This window comes from Talpa europaea (genome assembly GCF_964194135.1).
Source record: "Talpa europaea genome assembly, chromosome: 12".
Classification (NCBI taxonomy): Eukaryota; Metazoa; Chordata; class Mammalia; order Eulipotyphla; family Talpidae; genus Talpa; species Talpa europaea.
The window spans coordinates 71,518,204-71,545,415 of NC_140079.1; the positions used below are offsets into that span (position 1 = coordinate 71,518,204).

Genomic DNA, 27,212 nt, shown 5'->3' on the forward strand with positions numbered 1-27,212 from the left:
ATAGAGACCAATAGATGGTGTTTAGTAGTTGGTTCCTTATGCAGCACATTCGGCCCTGGGAACAATCAGGAGTCTAGACAGTGACTTAAACACGAAGCAGAGACAAGAGGTGTAAGTAATTATGTTTCTGAACTAGAAGCACCAATGGGGAGAATAACAGACATCACATTCACTCTTAGCTGTTGACTCAACAAATGATAGATAGGTCTGATTTCCAAAACCTGAATCTACACTCAGAAACACATACACAGGTAAGTAAGTGAGCAGATAAACACAATAGAAATCAAACACCTTTGCTCTCTATAAATATACTTTTGAATATTCAGAGAATAGAAAACTGGGGTGCAGATAAATTGGGTGGTTTAGGATGGAAAGCCATGAAGGATAGTAGGTAAGCTCGTGGCTTGGCAGCCAGGCTGCCTGGTTCCAATGAAGCCCCACCACTTAGCAGTGCTACAGCCTTGTGAGAATACTTATTCTCCATGAGCTTCCGTTTTCTTTTATGAAAAATGGAAATGGCACTGGGTCTCCCTGGTGGCACAAGGGGTTAAGACGCAGCACTATGAAGTGATCTGCAGCCACTGCAGCATGAGTTCAATCCCCGGCCAGGGAGATACCCACATGGTGCAGCAGACCTCTCCTGTCTCACCTGCTGCACCCCTCAGCAGTGTATTTCAGTCACTCTGCCTGTTCGGCTCCCCACTGTGTCTCTGGTGAATCCTCTCACCCCCCCCCCCACATCTTTGGCCTGCACCCCAGCTCTTATATGCATAAATAAATAAATCTTTTAAAAAATGGGAATGGGAATAGTAACGATGCCTCAAGTAGTGGCTGTGGGGAGTAAATGAGCTTAAGGTCTTACACATTAAAAAGAATGAGGATGGTGATGGTAATGATGAAGGTGATGGTGTGATGATGATGGTGGGTGTGAGGACATCTTCGTGAGCCTGCTAGTCTGCATCTGCTACACGTTATTCCCCTAAACTCTTTACTTTTGTGTACAGAGAAGCAGACGACACGAAGGAGCAGATTGAGAAGAAGTGCCAGGCCCTCAGTGTTGCTGACCCCGGCTCAGACCTGTTCAGTGTCCAGGCCCTTCAGCGCCAGCATGAAAGCTTTGAGAGAGACCTCATACCCTTGGGGGAAAAAGTGAGACATGAGCGTCCACATATTTCTAATACTTTGCTCTTTGTACTGGTGCCTATCCATACTTTCTCCTTTGGTTTTATTTCCCAGTCCCTTACTCTCACATTTGTCTTTATCTTACTCCATACTTGCTCTTGCACCCTGTGCTAAGGCAAGGCTGCTAAAAGGACAGGTCCCGGGACCTGCTGCCTAATTAGCACAGAGGAAAAGCATGTTGGAAATGATCCTGCTATGGCCCAAGTGCTTCTGCAGTGGGTTCCATGGGAGCAGAATTTACAAAAGCTGGTTGGGAGTAACCAGTCTAAAGCAAATGGGAAAAGGTCACCTCCAGCAGGGCCAGGGCTGTGTGGGCACATGCTTGGAAAATGAAGCATCTTAATCCTACTCTGACTGAAAATGAAGTCTGGAGCTTTCCAGATAAGTCAGGGCATCATACAGCTTGGAATTATCGTGCAGAGGAAAAAGAAGCATAAAATTATCTGTATTGGATAGCTCTTCCCATTTAAAATGAGAACTATTGGATTCCTAATTGATATAGCTACTAAGCAGAGCGACTTAACCACCCTGCCTGACAACCTCACCTCAAACAAGTATGGTGTTTAATGCCAACTTTCATTACTTCAGGGGTTGCCATGTGTACCACGAGGGTTGACATTATTTTGTAAAGTGACAAGAGTTCTCATCCCTCACTGATGTCAATTTGAGGGATGAGCACCCCAGAGCTCTTCTTTTACTCAGAACCACACGGGACCCTAGGATGATTGTCAGAGCTTTTGCACCTCCTCAGGTGACTGTATTGGGGGAGACAGCAGTGCGGCTCATGGAGTCCCACCCAGATGCCACAGCAGACCTGCAGAGACAGCGTGTGGAGCTGAATGAGGCCTGGGATGACCTGCTGGGGCGTACAGAAGACCGCAAGGAGAGCTTAAGTGAGGCCCAGAAGTTCTACCTCTTCCTCAGCAAGGCCAGGTAAAGCTCAACCGACCAGCTGCTGCCACCTGGTGGGGTGGGTGATATCCACGTGTGGCTTCTGGGAGCAGTGTGAGCACAGGTAATTTCATTGTTGGGTTTGGAGGGCACCTTTTTTCCATCTGGTAAGAAAAAAAAATATCAGGTTCAGAACATATTTCAAGTCATAAAATGCTGAAGTGTGCAGGAGAGTGAGGGCATTCAGGCCAACCAGAAAAGCCTCGCTACAGTGCTGACCATATGTATAAGGTGACTTGTGAGGGGCTAGAAGATACAGGCCTTTTCATACTATGGGAAGGCAGAGAAGAGAACAGATGGCCCTGGGAGAACATCAACACTGACACCCTACATGGCCCTAGCACATCATGAACTAGAGATATAAATGCTCAGGGAAGGAGGTACAACTTGCTCACGTAGCAGAGCAACTAAGCACAGGTTCTGTATGTCATAGGGGTAAAGAGAACCAGAAAGAGATCAACTGAGAAATGTCGAGATCAAATCCCAGAGGATTTTCAATATTTTGCTAAAGAGTCTGACTGTGTCCCAGTTTAGCAAATAGGCACTTTCTCTGTGGACCAGTTTCCCCACTTTGCCCCATGAGATCAGTAGGGTGGTAAAATTGAGGGTCCAGCAAGTAGACACTCACACTGTAATCCTCTCATGGAAAAAGGAGACAAGTTTTGGCAAATGATTATATTTGCTCTTGGCAAACAACCCCCTCACACACACTCCCACCCCCAAGTCAACATCTGTGGCGAGCTACAGTTTTTTTAGGTAGTACAAACACATTGCACCCAGACCTCTTCTTGTATGTGTGCATGGATCTCTGTACAGAGAGCTTCAACCTGGACTTCAGATTCCAAGTCAGTGGCTGCCTCCTTCCCTTTATGAACTTTCACTTATCAATATTACAGAAGTCACCTTTCTAGCCTCTGAGTAACTCTATACCTTATTTTACCTCTTTATGACTTTTGATTTACAGTTTTTTCTAGTAAATTATTAGGGGCCATGTTTTCTTTGTCTTTTTTTTCTTTCAATTTAAAGTGATCTCCTGGAAAGCATGTATATATCTTCTTCACTATAGTAGTAAACATCTGATAAACTCAATTGTTGAATAACAACTTAGTTGTCTGAGTTTACAGAAGAGAATTTTCTTCCTAGAGCTAGTGATTCCTATTTAGCAAAGAAGGCACCCTTTATGAGATGCTGCATTTGACTATTATATGCAATTTTAGGTTAATGCATAGTTATTTGGCATTTCCCTCTAAGGAAAATGGCCCTTAGCCTGCCTTGTTTAATGTCTTTAGTGCACAAAAAAAAAAAAAAAAAAAAAAAAAGTGGGAAATAGGTCCTGATTCCATCAACAGCATGGTGATTGGAGGCACATATGAGATTCTTCTGGGAATAAAAGTAAGAAAGCCAGCTCTGAGTCTGCATAATAAGATAGAGCTTCCAACCCAAGAATCCACTTTAATGGAACAGGAATCATAACAAATAATAGAACATGTATGAATCCAGGCTTTCAGTGTCTGGATTCTAGTCCCATGTCTATTTTTAGTTATGTCACATGGATAAATCACCTACATACTCTAGGCTGGCTTTCTCATCAACACAGAAAGAAAAGAATTTCCAGAATTCTATTCAGGATTGTTGCAAGAATTGGAAGAGATTACATGTGTGAAGAGATTTTCAAATGCAAGGGATGGCTATTAAGTGACAGAATGAAAACAGCAAACCTAACACCTATGAAGCCTATAGAGCAGATAGAAGGTGTTAATCTGGAATCATTCTCTAGAAGGAAAATACATACACAAAGACAGATATCCCCCTAGTAAGTTGCAAGGTTTCCTTGTCATGCCAATGGGTCTATTTCTCTAGGGACCTAGAAAATTGGATCAGTGGCATTGGTGCCATGGTGTCATCACCGGAGATGGCTGAGGACCTAATTGGCACAGAGATCTTGATGGAGCGTCACCAGGTACATCTACCTTCAAAAGCTAAGACTGCTGATCATATGACCTCACCATGCACCCTCATTTCACAACTGTGGCAAAATGTCACCGGCCTCACTGGTCTCTCTTTCTCCCACAGGAACATCGTGCTAACATGGAGGCAGAGGATCCCACCTTCCAGGCCTTAGAAGACTTCGGGACAGAGCTTATAGGCAGTGGGCACCGAGCCAGTCCTGAAATTGAGGAAAAGCTTCAAGCTGTCAGACTAGAGAGAGACGGTTTGGAAAAGGCTTGGGAACAACGCAAGAAGATGCTAGATCAGTGTCTGGAGCTACAGGTACACCGGGTTCCCAACCACTCAGCAGGGATGGCCTCAGTCTGCTTCGTCTGTGCAAGTGCGCATGGTTAGTGCAGACCCCCTACTATCAGGAGGCCCCTGATTCTCTGAAACCACATTCTCTGCATTGTACACTGATCATTGTGCTCTTTTCTGCCTTTTTTCCTGTTGGACCAAATGAGATGGGGGTTAGTCCTGGACATAAAATGACTATGATTGATTGGATGAGGGTTTGATGGATTGATTTTTATTAAGAACCTACTGCGTGCAGGGCCCAGGAGATACACAGACTGGTAAGATTGTGTCCCTTTTCTTAAGCAGTGAAATTGGCAAGTAACCAGATCATTCTAATATAGTAAGATGACTTTCATAGAAAAAAATGGACTGTAACTTACATAATAGCACATGGTCTAGGGAAGAGGCAAAAATGAAGCATTGCTGAGTCCGTAATATGAATGCTCCTTGGAAGATTGCTAGCAATGCTTGAGGGCCCCTTAGATCAGCATCATAGGGGAAAATCATGTCCTCTGTCCCCTGCAATGCCTCTAAAGACACATGCCTCTAACGACATTCCCCATAGCTGTTCCACGGGAACTGCGATCAGGCTGAGAGCTGGATGGTGGCCCGGGAGAACATCCTGCGGTCAGATGATAAGGGCTCCCTGGACAGTCTGGAGGCATTGATGAAGAAGCGGGATGACTTGGACAAAGCCCTTGCTGCCCAGGTAAGAGAGACTGCATGAGAGTTCCAACAATATCTATTAACAATAAAGCAGTACCTGCAGAAACACAACATGGGTATGGTTTTATGAGTTCTACATATTTAAATTCCCATGTGCTTCTCACAGAAAACTTGAGGTAGGCAAGGCTTGCCACTCTGACTTAGTCACCCCCAAATCACAGGTGTCATTGTTCTTTAGTAATTTAAGTCCAACTTTTAGAATTGGATGCGACTTTACATACTGCCTTCCAGTTCCACCCACGGCAGGAACAACCCTTTACAATGGCCATGGAAAACCTCTGATCTTTAGAGAATTTAGCACCACACAAGTAGCCCATTGCAGTATTACGGTTAATGTTTCTCCTCTTGTTGATTGAAATCCGCCTCCCTGTTGGGCTTTCCCCATTCGGTTCTGGTTTTCTACCCTTTGTGAAGTCAAAAGGGCATCTCTGTGCTTTTCTAGGAGGGAGTCTGGGGTTGCAGTCAGGACCTAACCTCTGGGCATCTGGGCTCTTTCTTTCCCTTATCCAGGAAAAGAAGATCTCTGAGCTAGAGCTGTGCGCTGAGCGGCTCATCGCAGACGACCACTATGCCAAGGGGGAGATCGCTGCTCGGCTCCAGCGGGTGCTGGACAGGTCAGGCCTGAGAGGTGGTTTGTGAGCTACAAGAAGAGAGAGCACAGTGACTTCTGTGCCAGAGCTTAGGATGGGGGACTCTGCATGCTGCTCATTTTTAGATGCCTAATACCATCTTGGCACTCTGGGAAACTCTGATCATATGAAAAATACGGAAGTCACCTTAGAAATTACCTGGCTAACCACAGTACTTTATATCTCAAAATGATGAGACTAAGTTATATAGGATAAGTAAACCTCTAAGTGATGTATAATATACATAATAATTTATCATAAGATGACATACCAATAGTAAGAAGAGAAAAGATGGGTTGGCAAAGGGAAGATTCTGGGTGCAGCATCCTGCTCAGGGCAGGTGGAGGGCAAAGAGTGATCTGGCCCCTCCCACAGATGGAAGGCTCTCAAAGCCCAGCTGCTTGCTGAGAGGACAAAACTAGGAGACTACGCTGACCTGAAACAATTCTACCATGACCTTGAGGAGCTAGAAGAGTGGATCAGTGAGATGCTGCCCACAGCCTGTGAGGAATCCTACAAAGACCCCACCAACATTCAGGCAAGTCCACGACAGGAGTCCCAGCCACTCAGCACAGGAAGTTGCCGCATGGAAGTCGGCCCCTGGGCTCAGCTCCCTTGAGACCGCTGTCCTGAATTGACATCATCTTCCTTCCCTGAGTATGAGGCTAATTCTATTTCTGCGTCCCCCTCAGAGGAAATACCTGAAGCACCAGACCTTTGAAAATGAGGTCTATGGCCGAGCTGAGCAGGTGGAAGGCGTCCTCAACCTGGGGAACTCCCTGATCGAGCGGAGGGCATGTGATGGCAACGAAGAGACTGTGAAGGTAGGTTCCGCTCAAGGTGGGCTTGGGGCTACAAAGGCACACAAAGAGTGTTGACTCCTGCACATGTCCATGTACAGGGATGTGGGGTATGCTAATCCCCTCTTATAGAAGGATAGAGGAAAACACTGATGCTGACACCTCCTCACTCTTGCTTCATGTAGACTGAATTCCTACAAAATCATGCTTGTTTTACATTTACTATCCCTGCTGCCATTTGCACACTTCACTAGCCCCTACCCCCAGAGCCTCCCTATATTATCCTTTTAGATTGTCATAAAACCCAGCATCTTAAAGACCATAGTGACTCCCCAGTTTCTTTGGTTTAGGTTCAACTGGAAGAGCTGGAGAAACACTGGGATTACCTGCTTGAAAGAACAATTGACAAAGGGCAGAAGCTCAACGAGGCTAGTCGTCAACAGAGATTCAACACAGGCATCCGGGACTTTGAGTTCTGGCTCTCAGAGGTAATCACACCTGGAAGTGGGGGGGAGAGGGGTGTGAGAGCTTCATACAGGCATACATGGCACTGCAACGGGGATACATTCCAAGAAATAGTCTTTAGCTGATTTTGTCGCGGTACAAGCATTACAGTGTCATTATTCAAGCCCAGATGGCACATGTGGTCTGCCATCAACAGAGACATCGTGATGCATGACTGTAAATATTTATCAGATAATTAGATTATGCATAAACATTTTTCTTGGCTATTCTTCAGAAAATTTGGGGGACATAGTTGCTAATCATGTTCTTCTTAAAACAGCCTTCATCTGGCAACTTTATTGCTCATTCCTCTTTTCACAGGCAGAGACTCTGCTGGCCATGAAAGATCAGGCCAGGGACTTGGCTTCAGCAGGAAACCTGCTCAAGAAGCACCAGCTGTTGGAGACAGAGATGTCAGCCCGAGAGGTAAGTAGCAATAGAATCTCACTCCCCTGGACAGAGTGGAAATGTTCCTGATTTTCTTCTCTTCAGTCTTAGGAGATCATTTAAAAATACAGCCTTGCAAAACTGACCTTTGTGTTCTCACCCAACAGTCACTATAACCAGGCTTAATCTATGGGCTACAGAGATATTTTAACAGTTATTAATCAATCATCATTAAATTACAGATTCTGAGACTTGAGGGAAGTAGGTACTAAAAGCTCTCTTGTTTAGTTTTGTACTGATGCATGCAGACAAATGCACTCTATTCCAAAACTGCATATTATTTATTCTGGTCTTTGAAAGAAAATGGTAGTTTATTTTGCAGAATTAGAGCAAAAATCAGATGAGGACACATACAGTGAAGATGAACTACATACACACTTGGAGAAATTCTGCATCCCCTGATCTCAAGAACTATGTCTTGAGAGCAGTAAAAATGTGATGGAAGGTGTTTATTTCATGTTGAGGAATTTTATATTGTCAGTTTATTTGGTGACACAGATACCCACAGAAAAGACAAGCAGTAAGATTTTCTAAGTTCAGTGTCAGGACTTGATGATTTTCCTGTGAGATCACTAGAGGGCAGGGTTAGAATGAGAAGAGACCCAGAGAGGATTGATGTGTTCTGGATGTGGCAATTTAAAAATGTCCAAAATAGTTCAATCAATCAATATGTGTCAAACTCAGACAAGTGAAGAAGGCAGTCCTGTTTGGAGACACAGATCTTGCTCACCAAGGTCTTACTTTCTACTTGGAGAGAAGAAGAACTTTTAAGGGAAAACATCAGATGACATAGAAAGACTCTTAAGGCCAGTGTACATTCCATCAGGATAGCCATGGGACAACATTGCCCTCTGTTCTTGCCCTTATCCAGTCTGAGTGAAAAGGCCATGACATCAAATTCATTATCTTTTTTTAAAAGAAAGATTTATTTATTTATGCATACAAGAGCAAGGGTACAGGTCAGAGATGTGGGGGGTAAGAGAGAGGATTCACCAGAGACAGAGTGGGGAGCAGAACAGGCAGATCCACTGAAATACACTGCTGAGGGGAGTAGCGGTCGAGACAGGAGAGGTCTTCTATGCCATGTGGGTCACCTCCCTGGCTGGGGATCGAACTCATATTACAGTGGCTCTAGATAGCTTCATAGTGCTGTGTCTTAACCCCTTGCGCCACCAGGGAGGCCCACCAAATTCATTATCTTTGAGAACAGTCTGACTCAGCCTTAGACTGAAGCAGTAGTGGCTAAAGTCAGGTCTAATTATTTTGCACTGCCCCGCTCACTGAGCACACTGGGTTTTCTAGGATGCTCTCAAGGACCTGAATGAGCTGGCCACTGAACTGCTGTCCAGTGGAACTTTCAATGCTGAGCAGATTGTGGAGAAAAGGGATAACGTCAACGAGCGCTTCCTCCAAGTCCAGCATTTGGCAGCCACACACCATGAGAAACTGAAGGAGGCCCACGCCTTGTTCCAGTTCTTCCAGGACCTGGATGACGAGGAGTCGTGGATGGAGTGCGTACCACCCACTGTGCAGATAGTCCACAACCGGCAGCCCACCAAACATGCTCCAACTTGATGTGCAATGAAAAATGTCATTGTCTATTGCTATAGATGTTACTTCTTAATCATTTTGACCAAACATCAAGTGAACATTGGTTTTATTTTTCCCAAATGCCTACACTGGTTTTAGAGAGAGGAGATGGATATAGTGGGAGTGAAAATTCTGCACATATGCTGGAAACCAAATATAGAAACAATATGCATTTACTCTAAATTGTTCACAGAGCATGTAATGCTCATGGAGACAGCTAGGCATTTTCAGCTTACTAGGCAGATGCAATCATTTTCCTCCTTTCTTCACCTTGTGCTTCTTACATGACATTGATCTGGACACTGGACAGAGAATTTATGCAGTGCTTGCTGGGGTTTCATTACTAATGCTACTTTTGTCATCAAAAATATGTACATTTGGGAAAATCTTAGGAATCAAACTTTCTTCCCTGCTTTCCATGTAATCAGCCTCATCATGTTCCTCCTCTACAACCTGCTGGTTCTTACTAGTAATCAATGAATTAGAGGGAAGCACTGTGTACAAGGCGACAAATAGGATATTTTTGAAAACTTTTTAGAAACTACAAAACAACAGTTTGTCTACAGAGTCTTTACTGTCCTTTATGGTGATGTTAAAACATGTAACACTTGCAGCCAATCCAACTGTCACACTCCTATGTCAGCTATTTATACCCATCTACCTAAATTATTCATTATTGACATTAATGGATGGTAGCAGTGAAGGCCATGAAAGTCACATGCATTCATGTGTGTGTGTTTATGTTTTTTCTGGAAGGAGAAACATTAGTGTATGCTCTTGAGTAAAGAGGAAAAGATGCATAAGTAGGCAAAGGAGCTAATGGGAATCCCTGTCAATACTGCATGTGGTGGAGATTGGTGTGTGATTTTAATTTGTATTTTATACAACACAGGTTTTGCTAAAACCTCTGCCACTAATTATCTTTGTGGTTACTGACTCCAGAATGTTCCAGAATTTACCACTTCTCCCACCTCCAACCAGATAGACACTTTTAGAAAGTCATTTTTCTAAGATGGCCTCTAAACTCTAAAATTTCTGTTTCCTTCCTTGATCCAGAGAGAAGCTGGTCCGCGTGAGCTCCCAGGACTATGGGAGGGACCTACAGGGGGTGCAGAACTTACTGAAGAAGCACAGACGCCTAGAAGGAGAGCTAGTAGCACACGAGCCAGCCATCCAGGTAGGAATAGCTGAATGTGAGACCCACAAAGGCAGAGAAAATCCACCAATGGGCCTCATGTTGGGGGTAAATAGGATGACACTGCAAAAGGTGGGGGAGGCAGGCGCAGATCACAGTTAATCCCAGCAGTCACCACTGTTGACTCCTCCAAGTTCTGTCTATTTTGAAGAGAAGAAACATGCAGGGCACCCACACACTTCCCCGGAGACCCTAGGGCTCACCTGTTAGCTGTTAGGATGCAGCTAGAAACATCTAGAAAAGTCCTACTTGAGATATATGGGACAAAGGCCACTCTGGATCTGCACCAGCAGCAGCAGGGTCACCTGTAACCATAAATAATCCACAAAGCAGACCATGGGGAGTAGCCTTGTGTGGGCACCAAGATATTTGCCAGCATCCTTGGGACTATTTAGCAGGGTGCATCTTCCTACGGCTCTTTTCATTCTCACAGGATTTTTAGGAGTATCCCAAGTACATGGAGTTTATGAAGGATTGGGAAGGGAGGAAGGGCCGGACACTTGCAAGAAAATGGGGTACAGGGGAAAGGGTAACATGGAGAGTATGTTCTTCAGAATGTGCTGGACATGGCAGAGAAACTGGGGGACAAGGTCACAGCGGGCAGAGAGGAGATCCACGAACGCCTGGCTCTGTTCGTTCGACACTGGGAGGAGCTCAATGAGTTGGCCCAGGCTCGGTGAGTTGGGGATTGGAGGAACAACTTTCTTCTCCCTCACCACCAGGGCAAAGGGATCCCTCCTATGTGTTCTGAGGTCACTTGCTCCTTAGTCTCTGGCTTGTTGGTCTTTTAATATCACCACCCGACATGTCCAGTCTCCATTCCAGGCTGTTGGCCCCATCCTTGTTCTTCTTGGAATATCACCCCAGTTAGTTTTATTTTTAACTGAGTTAACATTGGCTTACACTGTGATTTTTGAATATCCCTAAGTTTTATACAGCACTTAGCAATGAAAGAAGAAGGGATTTTTTTCTCCTTTATGGCCACAAAGCCATGAGGCTGAATAGGATTATTTCTGCTCAGAACTCCATGCCTGTTGGCAGTAGGAAGAAATTTCTTTCCAGGGAATGAAAGCACCTGTAGACCTTCGTGGTCCTTCATGTATAAAGAAAATGGTGGTGCCTGGAGCAGACATGCTGCTTCACTGCTGTATTCCCCAACTTTTGAGTCTTTTAAAAAAAAATAATAAAAGATTTATTTATTTATACAAGAACCGGGATACAGGTCAGATGCACAGGAGGGTGAGAGGATTCACCAGAAACAGAGTGGGGAACAGAACAGGCAGACTGACAAAGTACACTGCTGAGGGGAGCAGTGGGCGAGACAGGAGAGGTCTGCTGGGCCATGTGGGATTTTCGCCGGCCAGCCAGGTCCAAACCCGCGCTGCAGAGGCTGCACGGACAGCTTCACAACACTGTACTCAACCGCCTGCACCACCAGGGAGGCCCCCAACTTTTGAGTCTTGACACTTTGGATTGGACAAGATTTTCTTGCCCCCACAAAGTTGCCAGAGAGTAAATGACACCAAAACTGACCTTCTGGGGACAGGGTCTCCTCCTTGCCCAGTGCCCAGCACTGCTGACCAGCTGGCATGTGAACCCTAGCTGCCTTGTGTGACGTGTCACTTCTGCTACTTATGAGTGTTCCTGTCATGATGGAGTGTCACCGCTTTCTAGAGGACTGCGGCTGGAGGAGTCCCTTGAATACTTGCAGTTCATGGCGAATGCGGAGGAAGAGGAGGCTTGGCTCAGTGAGAAGGAGGCCCTGGTTGCCCGCGGAGATTCTGGAGACACCTTGGCTGCTACCCAGGTGAGAGGCCGGCCAGCTAAGTGCGCCCAGATGGTTCTCTCTAATTGGAGTCTTGTCTTAAGGAGTCAGTGGTCTCACTTGTGAAATTAGAATCTTTCATCTGGTAGAACAAGAAGGTTATGAAAATGTGGATAACTGTGTCCATTTTAAATATAAAAAAATCAAGAGCTAAAGATATTCAATGATTTGCACAACCCAAGGGTTGTTTCCACTTTTTGGTTATTATGAATAAAGCTGCTGGAAATACTTATCCACGCATTTCCATGTAAACATAAATCTTCATTTCACCAGAATTAGTGTCCAGGAATGCCAGGGCCGTGTGGGAACTGCACATTCGGTTTTGTTAAAATAGCAAAGTCAGCTTTTCCAAGTGGTTGTACCAGTCCACACTCCAGCCCATGTAACTGATCTGGTTTCTTCACCTCCTTGCCAATGTTTGCCGGAGTCATTGTTTTTATTTTTGGCAGGCTGAGAGACGTGGAAGGCTAACTCATGACTTTAATGTGTGTCTGTGCTTGGCAAATGAAGTTTAACAGACATTCTTGTTTGCCACCTGTATTTTTTTTTTTCAGTGAAATAACGTTTTGTGTGTTTTGCCATTTTCTTATTGGACCGTTGGGTGTTTTAATCATTGACCTTTAAGAGGTCTTCCTTTCACCTGGGTTGTCGTGTGATGTAGACGCAAAAGAACACCACCCTGTGACCAGAGGAGGCAAGGGCAGCAGCAGTCGTTGTGGATGGTGGGGCAGAAGGGAATCTCTAGGGAACACCAAGGAAAACACAACCAAAGATGAAGAAATACTGCTCCTCCCTCCATCCCACCACCACAGACACCATGGCCCCAGAGAGCGTTAGAAGTAGAGATGATCAGGCCTCCCTGGCGGTGCAGCCGGTTGAGCGCAGCGCTGTAAAGCTGTTCACAGGCTCTGCAGTGCCAATTCGATCCTCGCCAGTGGCAGAGCAACCCACATGGCACTGCAGACCTCTCCTGTCTCACCCGCTGCTCCCCTCAGCAGTGTATTTCAGTCCATCTGCCTGTTCTGTTCCCCACTCTGTCTCTGGTGGATCCTCTCACCCTCCTGCACATCTGGCCTGTACCCCGATTCTTGTTTAAATAAAATAAATCTTTAAAAAAAAAGTAGAGACAATTATGAGTGACATTCACACACAGCTATGTAGTTTCCTTCCCTCCTTTTAGGGTCAATTCTTAGCATAGGATGTTCTCAATAGTGACTATTTTTCTGCTGTCTATGCAACCTTGTAGAATGAGTTAAATTTCAATATATAAGCATCCTTCTATATTACCTTGATCACACCCTCATGGCAAAATCCAGAAATGTTTAAGGTCATGTGCTAAGTTTTAAATAGCATCACTTGCACCTTTAACTTTTTTTTATCCGAGAAGTATTACACTTTGGGGCAAACAAGAGTTTTGGGAGAGGAGCTGAGTAAAGTTGTGCAGGACACAGGGTGTTCCCCTAGCTGCCAGGTTAGCTGAATCATCCCTGGTGAAGGGCATGAAAAGGAGGCAGAACGTGACTGGGGACAGATTATCTAGTTGTGGGTGTTTTGATTTTCACTGACTCTTTTATTCAGAGCTTGTTAAAGAAACACGAAGGATTGGATAACGACTTTGCTGTGCACGAGACCCGAGTGCAAAATGTGTGTGCTCAGGGAGGAGACATCCTAAGCAAGGTGAGCCTCTCCAGGGTTCCAGCCCAAAGTTTCTTTTTCAAAAAGGGGTTGCCCCAAACCCAACACCATGAGTAATGCAAAAACCGCTTGAATAATCTCTTCTAAACTGTCCTTTGTTGTTGTTGTCAACAAATAATGATCGATTCGATGGCTGTTTTCTGGAAATTTTTTCCTATAGATTTTCCTTAAATATTTGTTGATATTCTCACTGTTATCCTGTGTAGAATATCACATGTATAAAATCTTATCATTGCCTTTGGCTGTAGCGTACTGTAAGAATCGAAAAACATTTCCTTCCGTCTCTAGGAAGGAGGATCACAGACACCTCTTTATAATTTGAGAATCATTCTTTGTTTAAAGGCTTGTTTTCACAAAGCCATGTTGATCTACATCACTTCTCAGCCTTTGGGCTAAGATCAAGTGTAGATCTATAAACCAAAAAAAATGATTCCATACCTTCTAGTAGCTCACATCACCTGAGAAGACCATACTTACATAAATAGACATGAAAAGATTGCCCATATGCTGGAGTGAAAAAGGTCATCTGGTAAACTCATGCAATTTGCAGCAACATGGATGGAGCTGGAAGGGATCATGCTCAGTGAAAGAAGCCAGAAAGAAAAAAAAAAAATTCGGATGGGCTCACTCATAGCAGGAATTTAGAAAACCTAAATAAGGGACCAGGAAAAAAGACTAATTATAATAAAGTAAAAATCAAAATCAACAAGCAACTATAAACCAGAGACACACTACAGGGTGGGGGGGGGATTAGAGTCAAAATAAGGGGGGGTGGAAATTGTATGGGGACTATAACCAAGATGAAAATGCATACATTGTGCAAAAATGAAAAATGATGTAAAAAATATATAAAATAAATAAAGAAAAAAAGGGTCATCTGGGACATGGATAGATAATAGAATAATTACACTAGGCCTAGAGGAGAGAGTTTGTGTGTTTAGAATGAGAGAGGTGGGAGCTTTTTAATGGTAATAAAAAATTCACATGTCCAGCCCTAAACACTCATTGGTATATATCGCTCTTCTTCTTCCCTCATCCTGGTGTTCAGGGGGACAGCCAGCACCAGGAGAAGATTTCTGCCAAGATAGAGGCTCTGAAGGCAAAGACCCCTTCTCTGTCTAAAGCAATTGCTGTCTGGAAGTTGCAACTGGAAGATGATTATGCTTTTCAGCAGTTCAACTGGAAGGCTGACGTGGTAGAGGCTTGGATCGGTATGATGTGTGAGGCCAGGTCCTTGGGTCAGAGACATGCTAAGGAATTCCACCTAAAGAATGGTTCCTGGGGTGTCTCACTCACTGGGGAAAAAGTTCCCTTCAGCCCCCACTCCTGCCCCATCTGGACACAATTGCACACACACCTGCACAAACACACAGCCCCCACACATGCACACATGCACTTGTGTGCACACACAGAGGAACATGCTGATGAGGTGACCAGGTACCTTAATTCCAGGGAAAACCCTTTTGGGGAACTGATGATTTCACATGTGATATTCAGGAAGATAGGGTCAGGGCAAAACATTGTAGGAAATAGGCTGTGTTTGGTTTATTATAATTCCTATCTGATCTTCAGTTTCTCCAGTTCTTTGCACCCACACTCAAAGGCTCATCCACCTGAGATTCAGGAGGCTCCGTGGCCTGTAGTGAATATTCCTTTTCCCTTTAGTGAGGTTGATTCTAACAGCTTCCTCTCTTATTCATTGTCTTTACTCCTTAGTGGAGAAGGAAACTAGCCTGAAGACTGATGGCAATGGCGGGGACCTGGGTGCCTTTCTCACCCTCCTAGCAAAGCAGGTGAGAGCAAGGCCAACTGGTGGAGAGATGCCAGTGCAGCCAGACCCATGTCACCCCCTTCCCCCCATGCTCTCTCCCTCCCCCTTTCTCCCTTCTCTGTCATCCTTGCTGTTAGGGGTTCATCATTGTTGTTATGGAACCAGCTTTTGGGGTTTTTTATATTACATTCAATTCACACATTTGTGTGTCTATCATTTTCACTTATTTTCTTTGGCATTGATCTAAAAATTTATTGAGATGATATTTAAGTCACCATATATTGAGTCATTCTTCTTTTCTAATATATTGATTTATGGAATATAAATTCCTCTGTTAGTAAAGCTCTAGCTGCATCTCACAAATTTCATGTTATAGTTGCTATTATTTAGTTAAAATTTCTCTGTCATTTCTAATGTAATTTCTTACTTAACCCATTGGTTATTTTGTAGTATACTGTTTAATTTCCAAATATTTAGTACCTGTATTATTGTGTCTTTTGACATTTATTTCTAGTTTAATTCCACTTAATTTTATTATTTCATTTTTGTATTTTTTTAATTGAGGTAATACTGGGATACCCCCATCGGGTATTACCACCATAGTGCCCCCACCACCCACTCACCCACATCCCACCCCCACAGACCATTGTGCCTCCTTCCCTCTTTGCTCTCACCTCTGCCCCCACCCCAGCTTGGTGCTTCAGTTCTGTAGTCAGCTATCAAGGGCCAGGTTTTATATTATTTAAGTATATGCTAGAGCATCATAAGCTGTGATTAACATGCTTTACCAGAGTCCTCAGGACCTCGTAATGTTAAAAGAGGAAGGACGTGCCCTTTGACCAAACTCAGCTATTTCCCTCACCCCCACCTCCTGGTAACTCAGTTATTTCTCTAAATTCAGATTATTTACTTTCCACATATCAGTGATATCACACAGTATTTGTCTTTTTTTTTTGAAATCTGAATAATTTTAATGATTATATCAAATGACAAAGTAACAATGCAGATATCTTGATTGGAAATTCTTCCGATCTCTAAATGGTTTGTTGTAATTCTGTATTTTTCTTTAGCTCCATTGAAATCTCTGCTGATGAATTTTATTTATTTTTTTAACTTTCAAAATTCTTTTTTTTAATTTTTTTTAATGTTTAAACAATATTTGCTTCCCCCCACCCCCTCAGGTGTAGTCCCCATAGAGTTTCCTTCCCCAATGCACGCGTGCACCATCACCTCAGTCCCCTGTGCTCATCCCTCCCTCCCTCCCTCTGATCCCTCTCCCTCCTCCTCCCCTGCAGTGTGTCTTTGATTTATAATTGTCCATTTTTGCTTTGTTGTGTTTTGTACTGTTGTTATTTTTTTTTACACTGATCTCTTATTTGGTTCCCCTATATTCCTGTTATAAATGAAACCGTTTGATATTTTTCTTTTTCCTTCTGGCTTATTTCACTGAGCATAATTCCTTCTAGCTCCATCCACGTTGCTGCGAGTGTCTTTTTTTTTTTAATAACTTTTTGATTCACAGCTTCTCTGTGGGTCTTTCCCAGGACACACTGGACGCCAGCCTGCAGAGCTTCCAGCAGGAGAGGCTGTCTGAGATAACTGACATGAAGGACCAGCTGGTGGCTGCCCAGCACAGCCAGACCAGGGCCATCGAGGAACGCCATGCCGCCCTGCTGCGGCACTGGGAGCAGCTGCTGGAGGCCTCCGCCGCTCACAGGCAGAAGCTGCTGGAGAAACGGCTGCCCCTGCAGAAGGTAAAAACAACATGAGCCGTCGTCAGGCCTGACGCTCTGTGTGCCGGCCATGGTCCAATGCAGATACTGGAAGCCATGTTTCCATCATCTACAGACTCCCAAGTGAGTGCACTGGAAACAACCTGGAAGCCTTCTTACTATGCAAGAAGTAACTCAGTGTTTAGATTGGTAGGACTAAGCACTGATGTAGCTGTCATTCCACAAACACAAGATGGAAGCCTGGCACCTGGTAGGTGAGACAGAGGGAGGAGGTTTTAGTGTATGGAAGAAGGAAGAGTTAAGACTGGCAGTCAGGAGCCAAGGTCACTCTTAAGCTTTTCCCTAATTCACATAGAAGGAGCCCTATTCAAGTAAAACTTGTGTCCTATTCTCCCTTGTGGGGAGACCTTATAAGTCATTTAACTTCTCTGAACCCTGATTCCTCTGTTTGTGAAATAAGATAATGTCACAACCATCCCTGCTGCCTTATGTTTTTACTATTTAAAAAGGTGATGAATTGGAAAATGCAATATAAACCACTAAGTCCTATGTATTTCATGATTAAAATGGTCTTTGGAATGGTGGTTGCTAACTGGATGTTGACCACAAAAAATACTACTAATAAAAGCAAATCAGAATGGTCAGTGAAATTACTAGACCATTAGAAAGATGATACCTGGCAACATGTTAAGGCAGGAATTTCGGGGATCAGAAAACAAAGACACAAAACCATTTATCTGGACCCACAGTTAATATTTCATTTTCGTATTTGCAAATATAAATCTCTTCAGAAGTACAATCTGCTGACCTAAAGTCTATGATACTTTTTAAATCTAAAACTTTTTTAATAGATTTATATAGATTGATAGAAAAATCTATACTTTCTTGGTGAGAAATTCAGATCATTCAGAGCCATTCAGAATGTATGGATAACTTAAGAGAGTATTGCAGAGATAAGGACACAGGTTAAAAGGTAGGAAATGGATGCACCGTGAGCAAGGTGTAGAAGGAACACAGGAAAAAGAATTTAGTGTGAATAATGAGACACCAGGAGGCAAGGCCTGCAGATCAGAAGAAAGAGGATGGGTAGGTTGTCCCATCCCATAAATGGTTTGTTCATTCAATCACTTGCCCATCCATTCTTTCAACACCTATCTTTGCACTTTCACTATGTGCCAGATTGAACTGGCGCACAGACTTAAAATAAGAAAGCATGAAATCTATTGAAAATGATCTTTGCTACTCTTGGAATCTTAGACTTAGAACAACCCCAGAGTCACTCAGCCTCCTTTATTGGAAGACAGAGCCAACTCCACACAGTGGGAAAATGCCCAGATAGGGGCTTGTACTTAACTCACATCTCTGCCATCTGGTCACATGATCTCTGGTGTTCGTTCTGTCCTTAGAGCACTAGCCAGGAAAATATTTGAAGTCACTTTTTATCCTCAGCCTTCTCTTCTGCCAAGGTACTCTGAAGGGCAAAGCAAGGGTATCTTTTCCCTCTGTAGGCAGAGGAGCTGTTCATGGAGTTCGCAAACAAGGCTTCAGCTTTCAACAACTGGTGTGAGAACGCCGAGGAGGACCTGTCCGAGCCTGTGCACTGTGTCTCCCTGAACGAGATCCGGCAGCTACAGAAGGACCACGAGGCTTTCCTGGCCTCTTTGGCGGGAGCCCAGGCTGATTTCAAACACTTGCTGGAGCTAGACCAGCAGATTAAGGCCTTGAATGTGCCCTCCAGCCCTTACACCTGGTTAACTGTGGAGGTGCTTGAAAGGATTTGGAAGCACCTGCCTGACATCATCAAGGTAACCTGGGCACATCTGAGACTTCCCTTGGCTATTATTATCCAAGTTGGGGGACTTTTGAGAAAGAAAGGAACAGCATTTATAACTGTACTGGAACAGCAGTCACAAATGGGAACTAAGAAGAATTTGGAACTCTGTTCACATAGGTACAGCTTTATGCGCCAGAGTCTAGAGGGTGTTAAGCAGGGATTTGGGGAAGTAAACACAAACTCCAGGAAAGGCTCTAGAAATGGGATTGAAAAAATTGTATACAGGGATTATGCTCAGCAAAATAAGCCAGAAAGAAAAAGAAAAATACCGGATGGTTTCACTCACAGCAGAAATTTAGAAAACCTAAATAAGGGACCAGGAAAAAGACTAATTACAATAAAGTAAAAATCAAAATCAACAAGCAACTATAAACCAGAGACACACTACAGGTGGAGAGGAGGGAGCAGAATGAAAACAAGGAGGGTGAGAATTGTATGGAGACTATGACCATGATGAATATGCATACATTGTGCAAAAATGAAAAATGATTTTAAAAATATATAAAATAAAAATAAATATATCAATTTAAAAAAATAAAAACCCAAAAGAAGGGGAAAAAATTGTATACATAGTCACAGTTCATATACTCTCCCCAGCCAGGCGATTCCTTATTTTATACACACCTCTAAAATTGCCCTCTTTGTATGTATGTATTTAATATGTATTATCTATAATATGTTCATCATAAAAACCACAATATTAAAAAATTTAACAAAGAAAAATTTCACCACATCACCAATTTTAAAAGACAACTCTTATTACTACCTTTCCCTTTAACTTCATTTCAATGAAATTTCACTTAGAAAAAAAATTGAGAGGAGGGAAGGTTTGCTTTATTACTAGCTTATTTGTTACTAGAATTGGTCTTAAAGACACATGTAGGTGCTGTGGGAAATGCCTCCCCTGGAGATGAAACAAGATGGGTTGTAAGAAGTGTGAGCCCTAGGCACAAGCCCCTGGGACCAGATTGGGTTTGGGAATAGCAGCTGGTTTGGGTGTGCAGCTGAGCCAGGGAACCATTTGTTTTACTACAAACCAAAATTGTCAGTGTGCACCCATTGTCTATGCTTTGGGGTTTTAGGAACGGGAGCAGGAGCTGCAAAAGGAAGAGGCAAGACAGGTCAAGAACTTTGAGATGTGCCAGGAGTTTGAACAGAATGCCAGCGCCTTCCTTCAGTGGATCTTGGAGACCAGGTGGGTACCTCAAAGTCACCATACATCACCATGGAGATGAAATCGTTACCTGTGGGGAAGAAGAGGGAGGGACCCCTACAGCATTTATGCTGCCCTAAACTCACCACATCCTGTCTGTACTTCATACTTGCAATTGCCTGCTTTCTGAATCAGTCCTTGCAAAATCAAGAAATAGGGATTTCACCCTCTGGCAATGGATCACCCTTCTGCAGTTTCTCCTTTTCCCATTGCCTATAATTACAGTCCAAAAATAGTAACAGTCCCTTCCTTGGCAAGTCACTTTGCTCTTCATAAAGAACTTGCGGAGCAACCTTGGGAAGTGTAGAGAGAAAGCAGATCCTATTACCTCTGTTTCCAAGTGTAAAGAAATTCAGTAGCTAAATCGACTCCCTCAAGGTCGCAGGTGTGTTTATTGACACAAGCAGAAGTAGAGCCTAATGCGAACACCTAACCTGATGTGACTATGCTCCTGTTTGCTGAAACTGATGCGAGCCAAGCGAGATAACATACGCCAGTTGTTTTTATTACATGTGAAATGCTCTATGTGTGAAAATAACATTTGTCACATCTGGGACAAATTGACTGGAAAAGTGGAAACTTAGAGGGTGTGATATATTAGAATAAATGGTCCCAGTGGGTTGATTGTATCCAGTGGGTGGGTTAGAATTGTGGAGTTTGAAAAGTTTATGGGTGGTTTGGACAATCTATGCTATATACTACAAACCCGCTAATGAGGGTAAATCAGACAACAAATAAAAAGAAATCCTGTATCATGGTTGAGACACGTCTGGATGTGTTTAGAAGCAGAGGAAATTCAGCCCCTCCTCTGACCTCGTCTCTGTCCCTGCCCCCTGGCAGGAGTGTCCCCCACTGTGTCTGACCCCTGTGCTCTCTATCCTAAGGCACAAACTACAGAAGGCTCTGACGTCATAGTATGGGGGAGGCTGGGAGAGCAGTGGTTGGGACAGGAATATTTTCTGGCTCCAAAGGGTTTAGACTATTCCTAAATCTGGAGAAAGATCATTGAAATAATCCATATTAATGTATGATTTTCCTTTTCTCTCTTTTGACTCCTGTTCCGGACCTCCATGTCCAGGGCTTATTTTCTGGATGGGTTAGTATTTTATGTTATCATGTCTGTTGTGTTATGTTATCATGGAAGAATTAGTATAGGAGACCTTAGTACTGACATATCTTATATCCCCTCAATCTAATGGTGCCTAAATAAAAATGTGGGATGAAAAGGAGAAGCAGGTATATATCATTCTGGCCTTCACCCCAATAAGCAGGGCCTTGCCTATATTAGGTTAAGAGTGTATTTAAGACTGAAAACTAGGAGAGAGGGATGGAGGCCTTCTCATCAGCAGAAAGGAATCAAGGCATTACTTCCATTCACATCTTTCTGGCAGGATTGCTAAAATACCAAAGCATTTGATTTCATGAAAATATGAGGGGAAACTTTATTTCAAGGAAGGCTTCTGGCTGGAGAAATAGGGTAGAGAAGTACAGGGCTTTGAGTTGATCTGTCTGTCTAAAATATTGACCTCTGATATTATAAGTAATATGTTCGTTTGCTTCTTAATTAGATCTTTGCTGAAGGAAACAGGAACTTTGGAATCCCAGTTGGAAGCAAATAAAGTAAGTAAGGTTTTTTCATTAGCTGAGGATATTGTCAGGATCATAAGGAATGCACAAGAAGACACAAAATGGTACCCTCATGATACTTTCAGGAAAACTCCCTGGCCTGACATTCAAGGTCCCAATCCTGCCAGTAATTCGCATTTAACCACTGGCCATCACTGCATGGATATGGACATCAGCTTACTTAATCTCTGAATTTCAGTTTTTCTCTCTATACTGGGGAGTTTATAATACCTACATTATAATTACTATAATGATTGAATAAGGCAACGAATGCCAGAGCTCCTCGCCTATAGCCTAGAACATCGAAAAATTATGATGTGGTGAGAGAACACAATTGCATATAGATGGTCGCTTAACAACTGAATGAAACAGTGGGTGAGCACAGAGTTTCTTAACCTTATTTTCATTATTACCCAGGAGGAACATTTAACTAATTCAATGTAGTTTTCTCCTGTGAGAACTTAAATACTAAAAAATAAGATGCTGTCACATAGGAGGACCACAAGCCATTGGAATATCTAACAATTTTTCACCCCCATCCCCTCAGCAGAACCAGTCCACTCCTCCCCTCTTGGTGAAAACTATTCCCCTGTTGAAGAAGCATGGCCTAGGTGCAGAAATTTGTCATAAAATCAGATTACAGTGGTTTGGGTCATTCCTTTCTCACAGAGGATAAGATTCTTGCAAAGAACTGAGAAGGGACAATTAGGGAAAACTCAGGCTCCTCGGTGTCTCTTTGTCTTTCCATCCCTGTGTTTAGAGCTGGTGCACTGAGTGAGTCTTTCTTCTCCATCTTTTTCCAGAGGAAGCAGAAGGAGATCCAGGCAATGAAGCGCCAGCTGACCAAGATCGAGGACCTGGGGGACAACTTAGAAGAGGCTCTGATCCTGGATATCAAGTACAGCACCATTGGGCTGGCCCAGCAGTGGGACCAGCTCTATCAGCTCGGGATGCGGATGCAGCACAATCTGGAGCAGCAGATCCAAGCCAAGTACTGCAGACCCTCTCCAGGCTGAATGAGGCCACGGGGCAGGGTTTGGGTTCGGGCCTCTACTCTGGGGGCAAGAGCTTGAGATACTGGATAAAAGAGCTGAGGAACAAATTCTTTTTTTTTTCCCAAAATGAGATCAAAGCAGCATTAGGTTACCAAAGCATTTTGGCAGCATTACTATCTAGATAAGGGACTTGCAAAGCATTCTTTTAAAAAAAAATAATAAAGCCTAATAATAAATATTTTAGACTGTGAGCCGCAGAGCTTCTGTTGCAACTACTCAACTCTGCTGTTATAGAACGAGAGCAACTATTGGGAATTCATAAATAAGTGAGCATGGCTGTGCTCCAGTAAAATTTTATCTGTGGACACTGAATTTATATTTCATATAATTCTTATGTTTAATGAGATAGTCTTCTTTCGATTATTTTCAGCCCTGATAAATGCAAAAAAAAACATTCTTAGCTTATTGAATATACAAGAGCACATGTTTATAGATTTGGCCGATGGGCCATAATTTGCCAACCCCTGAACCAGATGACCCAGATGGCATGGTAGTCACTAAAATTCCCCTCTGTTCCATGTGGCCTGTTATCTGCTGGGTTTTGTTTTGTTTTGTTGCTTTATGTCATGGGTTCACTCGTGTTTTTCTTTCCAGAGACACCATTGGTGTGAGTGAGGAGACACTCAAGGAGTTTAGCACCACCTATAAGTGAGTATAATTTCATGCTTGATTGGCCCTTTGTTTTCCAGTTAACTCCATGTAATGAAATATAGAAATAACTACTTTTTAGTTAATTTCCAAATAGCTAATATCTTTTCCATAATGTGACTTGGTAAAGTTTTTTTTTTTTAAGATTTATTTATTTATGCATGTAAGAGCTGGGGTACAGGCCAGAGATGTGGGGGGGGGGGTAAGAGGATTCACCAGAGACAGAGTGGGGAGCAGAACAGACAGACCTATTGAAATACACTGCTGAGGGGAGCAGCGGGAGAGTTAGGAGAGGTCTGCTGTGTCATGTGTGTTAGCTCCCTGGCTGGCCGGGGATTGAACTCGTGCTGCAGTGGCTGCAGATAGCTTCATGGTGCTGCATTTAACCCCTTGCGCCACCCGGGAAGCCCCTAAAATCTTAAATGAAGCTGGAGATATGTCACTTAGTTTCCATCATGACTTTTAATACATTTATGAGATTCCTGGATGTACATTTCTTTCATGTTCAACATTTTATGCTTTTCCTTCCATCCATTAGGTCTAAAATAGTTCAGGAACACAGGAGTGCTCCATTCAGTTCTCTGACAGTTTTATAACATGTTAATAGAGCCAAAGCTGATGCAACTTATTCTTTTCTATTCTAATCCAGTTCTGTATTACGCTTGAGAAAATGTTTTTGTTCTTTAGACACTTCGATGAAAATTTGACGGGGCGTTTGACACACAAAGATTTCCGGTCCTGCCTGAGAGGACTCAATTACTACTTGCCCATGGTGGAGGAGGGTGAACCTGAGCCCAAGTTTGAAAAGTTCCTTGATGCCGTTGACCCAGGGAGGTAAGAGAACCAAGGACCAGATCCTAGCAGGGAATGGGTCTGGGAGGGACAGAGTAAAATGATCCCTAGAACATACACTTAGCTAATCTTAAGAATAGGAGCACACAGGCTATGTAAATGTATCCGGCAGTTGTTGCTGCTGTAGCAGATTCTCCCAGAAGCTTGAGGCAGTACCTGGAACTAAGGAACCCCCTCTGTAATTTGCTTAATTCTCAGCTCATGTTTGATCTATGAACTTCAGCTGGTTTATAACTTGAGATAAGAAACCCTTCATTTGTGTGCGATCCCAAGGGGTCATAAATGATCCAGAGGTCTTCTCATGGGGGTTGGGTGGTTGTTGCTATGAGAGTGGGGAAATATAGTAGATGCATCCGATCACTACTAGGGCCTAACTCTTTGTAATACCAAGGGCCTAAGAAGACCAGAAACCGAGATCTTCAGCTCAGCTTGAAGATCTTGAGGTACCTGGGATTGGTGCTAATGAGAATTTCCCAAACTCCATAGAAAGTGTCAAGCTGAGCATGTGAATTGAGAGGTTGGGATTTAGGAAATACCGTATATTTGGCTATAAAGATTCAAGGAAATTCTAGTTGAATTGGAAGAGGTCCTTGGTGATCCAAGTTCCCACCAGCTCTGAAACACCTACCAGGAAGAGGAAGGGGCTTATCTTCTTCTCTCATCTTGAGAGCAGCTCCTGATCCACTTCTCCCACAGGAAGGGCTACATCTCACTAGAGGACTACACCTCATTCCTGATCGACAAGGAGTCAGAGAATATCAAGTCCAGCGATGAAATAGAGAATGCGTTCCAGTCCCTGGCAGAGGGCAAAGCCTACATCACCAAAGAAGATATGAAACAGGTCCGGGTCCAGCTGAGTCCACTCTTCCTATACTCTTCACTATCTGAGTTTGCTCATCTCGGGTCTGGTTGCCTCCACCCCTTTGTCCCCTCTTTTTGTGTATTATTTATTTATTTTTTGCTTAGACACGGCCTTGCACACAACACTAATGTGTTCTAATGATCTTAAGCTCAATCCCAAACCTACAAGTCTGTTTTTAAAGCGATTTCTCATCTTATTTATTTACTAAGCCAAAATTAGGAATTAAGATAAAAAGTGTAGTCAAAGTAAGATGGAAGTCTTCAGGTCTGAGCTGGGTGAAGAAATGAGTTGGTCTTATTTCTTAGAAATTATAAATTTATGAGGAAAGTATATGATAGGAACGGGGCTAGCTTCTTCTGAAGTTTCTCCACCCTTGAGTTTAGGGAGTAATGGAAGCCACGGGAGCGAACTACTTTCAGTCTCTACAACTCTCTCTCTCTCTCTCTCTCTTTGTTCTCAGGCCCTAACCCCGGAACAAGTGTCATTCTGCGCCTCACACATGCAGCAGTATGTGGACCCTCGGGGTCGAGGCCACCAGGCCGGCTACGACTATGTTGGCTTCACCAACTCCTTCTTTGGCAACTGATAAGATTTATAGAAAACCTTTGTGTAGGGGGAACAGACAAGCATCGAGGGTGGGAAGAGGGTCGTGTGTGTGTATGTGTGTGTATTATGTTTACTACAAGACCCAGATAAAATCCAACTTTGGGTGATACAAGTGTTAACGGAATTGGAAGAGAGGATACTATGTACTTATTTTTTGCAATTAGCCACTACTGAAGAGCACCAAATACTCTATTTTTTATTTGCTGGGTACTGCATATTTTTATTATCGTGCTTTGTCCTAACTACAGAACAGAGTATTTTTTAAAAATATTTTCAAGTATTTCCTTTTCATGGAAAAATGTGAAATAAAATGTTATTGACTCATGGGGCTGCTGCATCTCTGCAAATTGTTGTCCAATATGGACAACTCACTGCAAACAAGTGCCATCATGGAGGAGAGAAATAAAACCCAAGCTGATTCCCTGTGTTTCTTGAGTTTTGGAATGTGTTTAAATTCTTACAATTGAAAATAAAAATATTGGATATTCTGAGGAACATCAATATTTTATTCTGTAAAATGGAATCACCCTGAGAAAATCAGCATAGCAACCATCTCCTTCTTAATCGGGCCCTTTTTCTAACTTCCCATTACACTGGATGTTGTTACTCTCAAAGTGGCAAAGTTGCAGCAGAGCATCTTTTAGTTCTCTAGTTTCCTCTTAACTTTTAAGGTGATGAAAAGAATATTTGTTTTTATTTATTTCCAATTCTTCTAAGTGTAATGAGTCAATAGGATATTGTTTATAAAACTAAGAATTAAGGGGCCTCCTTGGTGGCACAAGGGTTTAAGACGCAACCTATGAAGCTGTCCACAGCCTCTGCAGCATGAGTTTGATCCCCAGCTGGCCAGGGATCTAGCCACTTGGTGCAGCAGACCTCTCCTGCCTCACCCGCTGCTCCCCGCAGCAATGTGTTTCAGTAGATCTGCCTGTTCTGCTCCCCACTCTGTCTCTGGTGAATCCTCTCACCCCCCAACACCTCTGGCCTGTACCCCAGCTCTTGTATGCATAAATAAATCTTAAAAAAAAAAACTAAGAATTAAGGGATAAGAAGAGGTGATGCTATCTCTGAACAATTTTCAGGCCCAGATTGGTCTGAACAGTTTCAAATATCTGATAAAAGTTGATGGTGTCATTTGCTGGTGAGAATTTAGGTCATTTCTTTGCTCATGTCAAAGTGCTG

General features: G+C 43.2%; 1 protein-coding gene across 1 annotated transcript in view; it reads left to right on the forward strand.

Moving 5' to 3' along the window:
* SPTA1 (spectrin alpha, erythrocytic 1) overlaps nt 1-26,010 on the forward strand; it is a gene marked incomplete at both ends in the record, with an annotated part of 55,559 nt that extends 29,549 nt beyond the window's left edge. The window contains 27 exons of the mRNA XM_084248461.1: nt 1,005-1,149; nt 1,934-2,115; nt 3,994-4,093; nt 4,207-4,404; nt 4,985-5,128; nt 5,656-5,759; nt 6,150-6,312; nt 6,467-6,598; nt 6,925-7,062; nt 7,400-7,504; nt 8,828-9,036; nt 10,172-10,292; nt 10,865-10,986; nt 11,985-12,117; nt 13,714-13,812; nt 14,879-15,041; nt 15,547-15,623; nt 17,146-17,355; nt 18,843-19,139; nt 20,251-20,363; nt 21,460-21,477; nt 21,950-22,001; nt 22,811-22,998; nt 23,657-23,710; nt 24,398-24,544; nt 25,259-25,403; nt 25,885-26,010. Of these exons, the coding sequence (XP_084104587.1) occupies nt 1,005-1,149; nt 1,934-2,115; nt 3,994-4,093; nt 4,207-4,404; nt 4,985-5,128; nt 5,656-5,759; nt 6,150-6,312; nt 6,467-6,598; nt 6,925-7,062; nt 7,400-7,504; nt 8,828-9,036; nt 10,172-10,292; nt 10,865-10,986; nt 11,985-12,117; nt 13,714-13,812; nt 14,879-15,041; nt 15,547-15,623; nt 17,146-17,355; nt 18,843-19,139; nt 20,251-20,363; nt 21,460-21,477; nt 21,950-22,001; nt 22,811-22,998; nt 23,657-23,710; nt 24,398-24,544; nt 25,259-25,403; nt 25,885-26,010 (3,685 nt within the window). The remainder of the gene's footprint in view (nt 1-1,004; nt 1,150-1,933; nt 2,116-3,993; nt 4,094-4,206; nt 4,405-4,984; nt 5,129-5,655; nt 5,760-6,149; nt 6,313-6,466; nt 6,599-6,924; nt 7,063-7,399; nt 7,505-8,827; nt 9,037-10,171; nt 10,293-10,864; nt 10,987-11,984; nt 12,118-13,713; nt 13,813-14,878; nt 15,042-15,546; nt 15,624-17,145; nt 17,356-18,842; nt 19,140-20,250; nt 20,364-21,459; nt 21,478-21,949; nt 22,002-22,810; nt 22,999-23,656; nt 23,711-24,397; nt 24,545-25,258; nt 25,404-25,884) is intronic.
* Nucleotides 26,011-27,212: the final 1,202 nt, after the last annotated feature.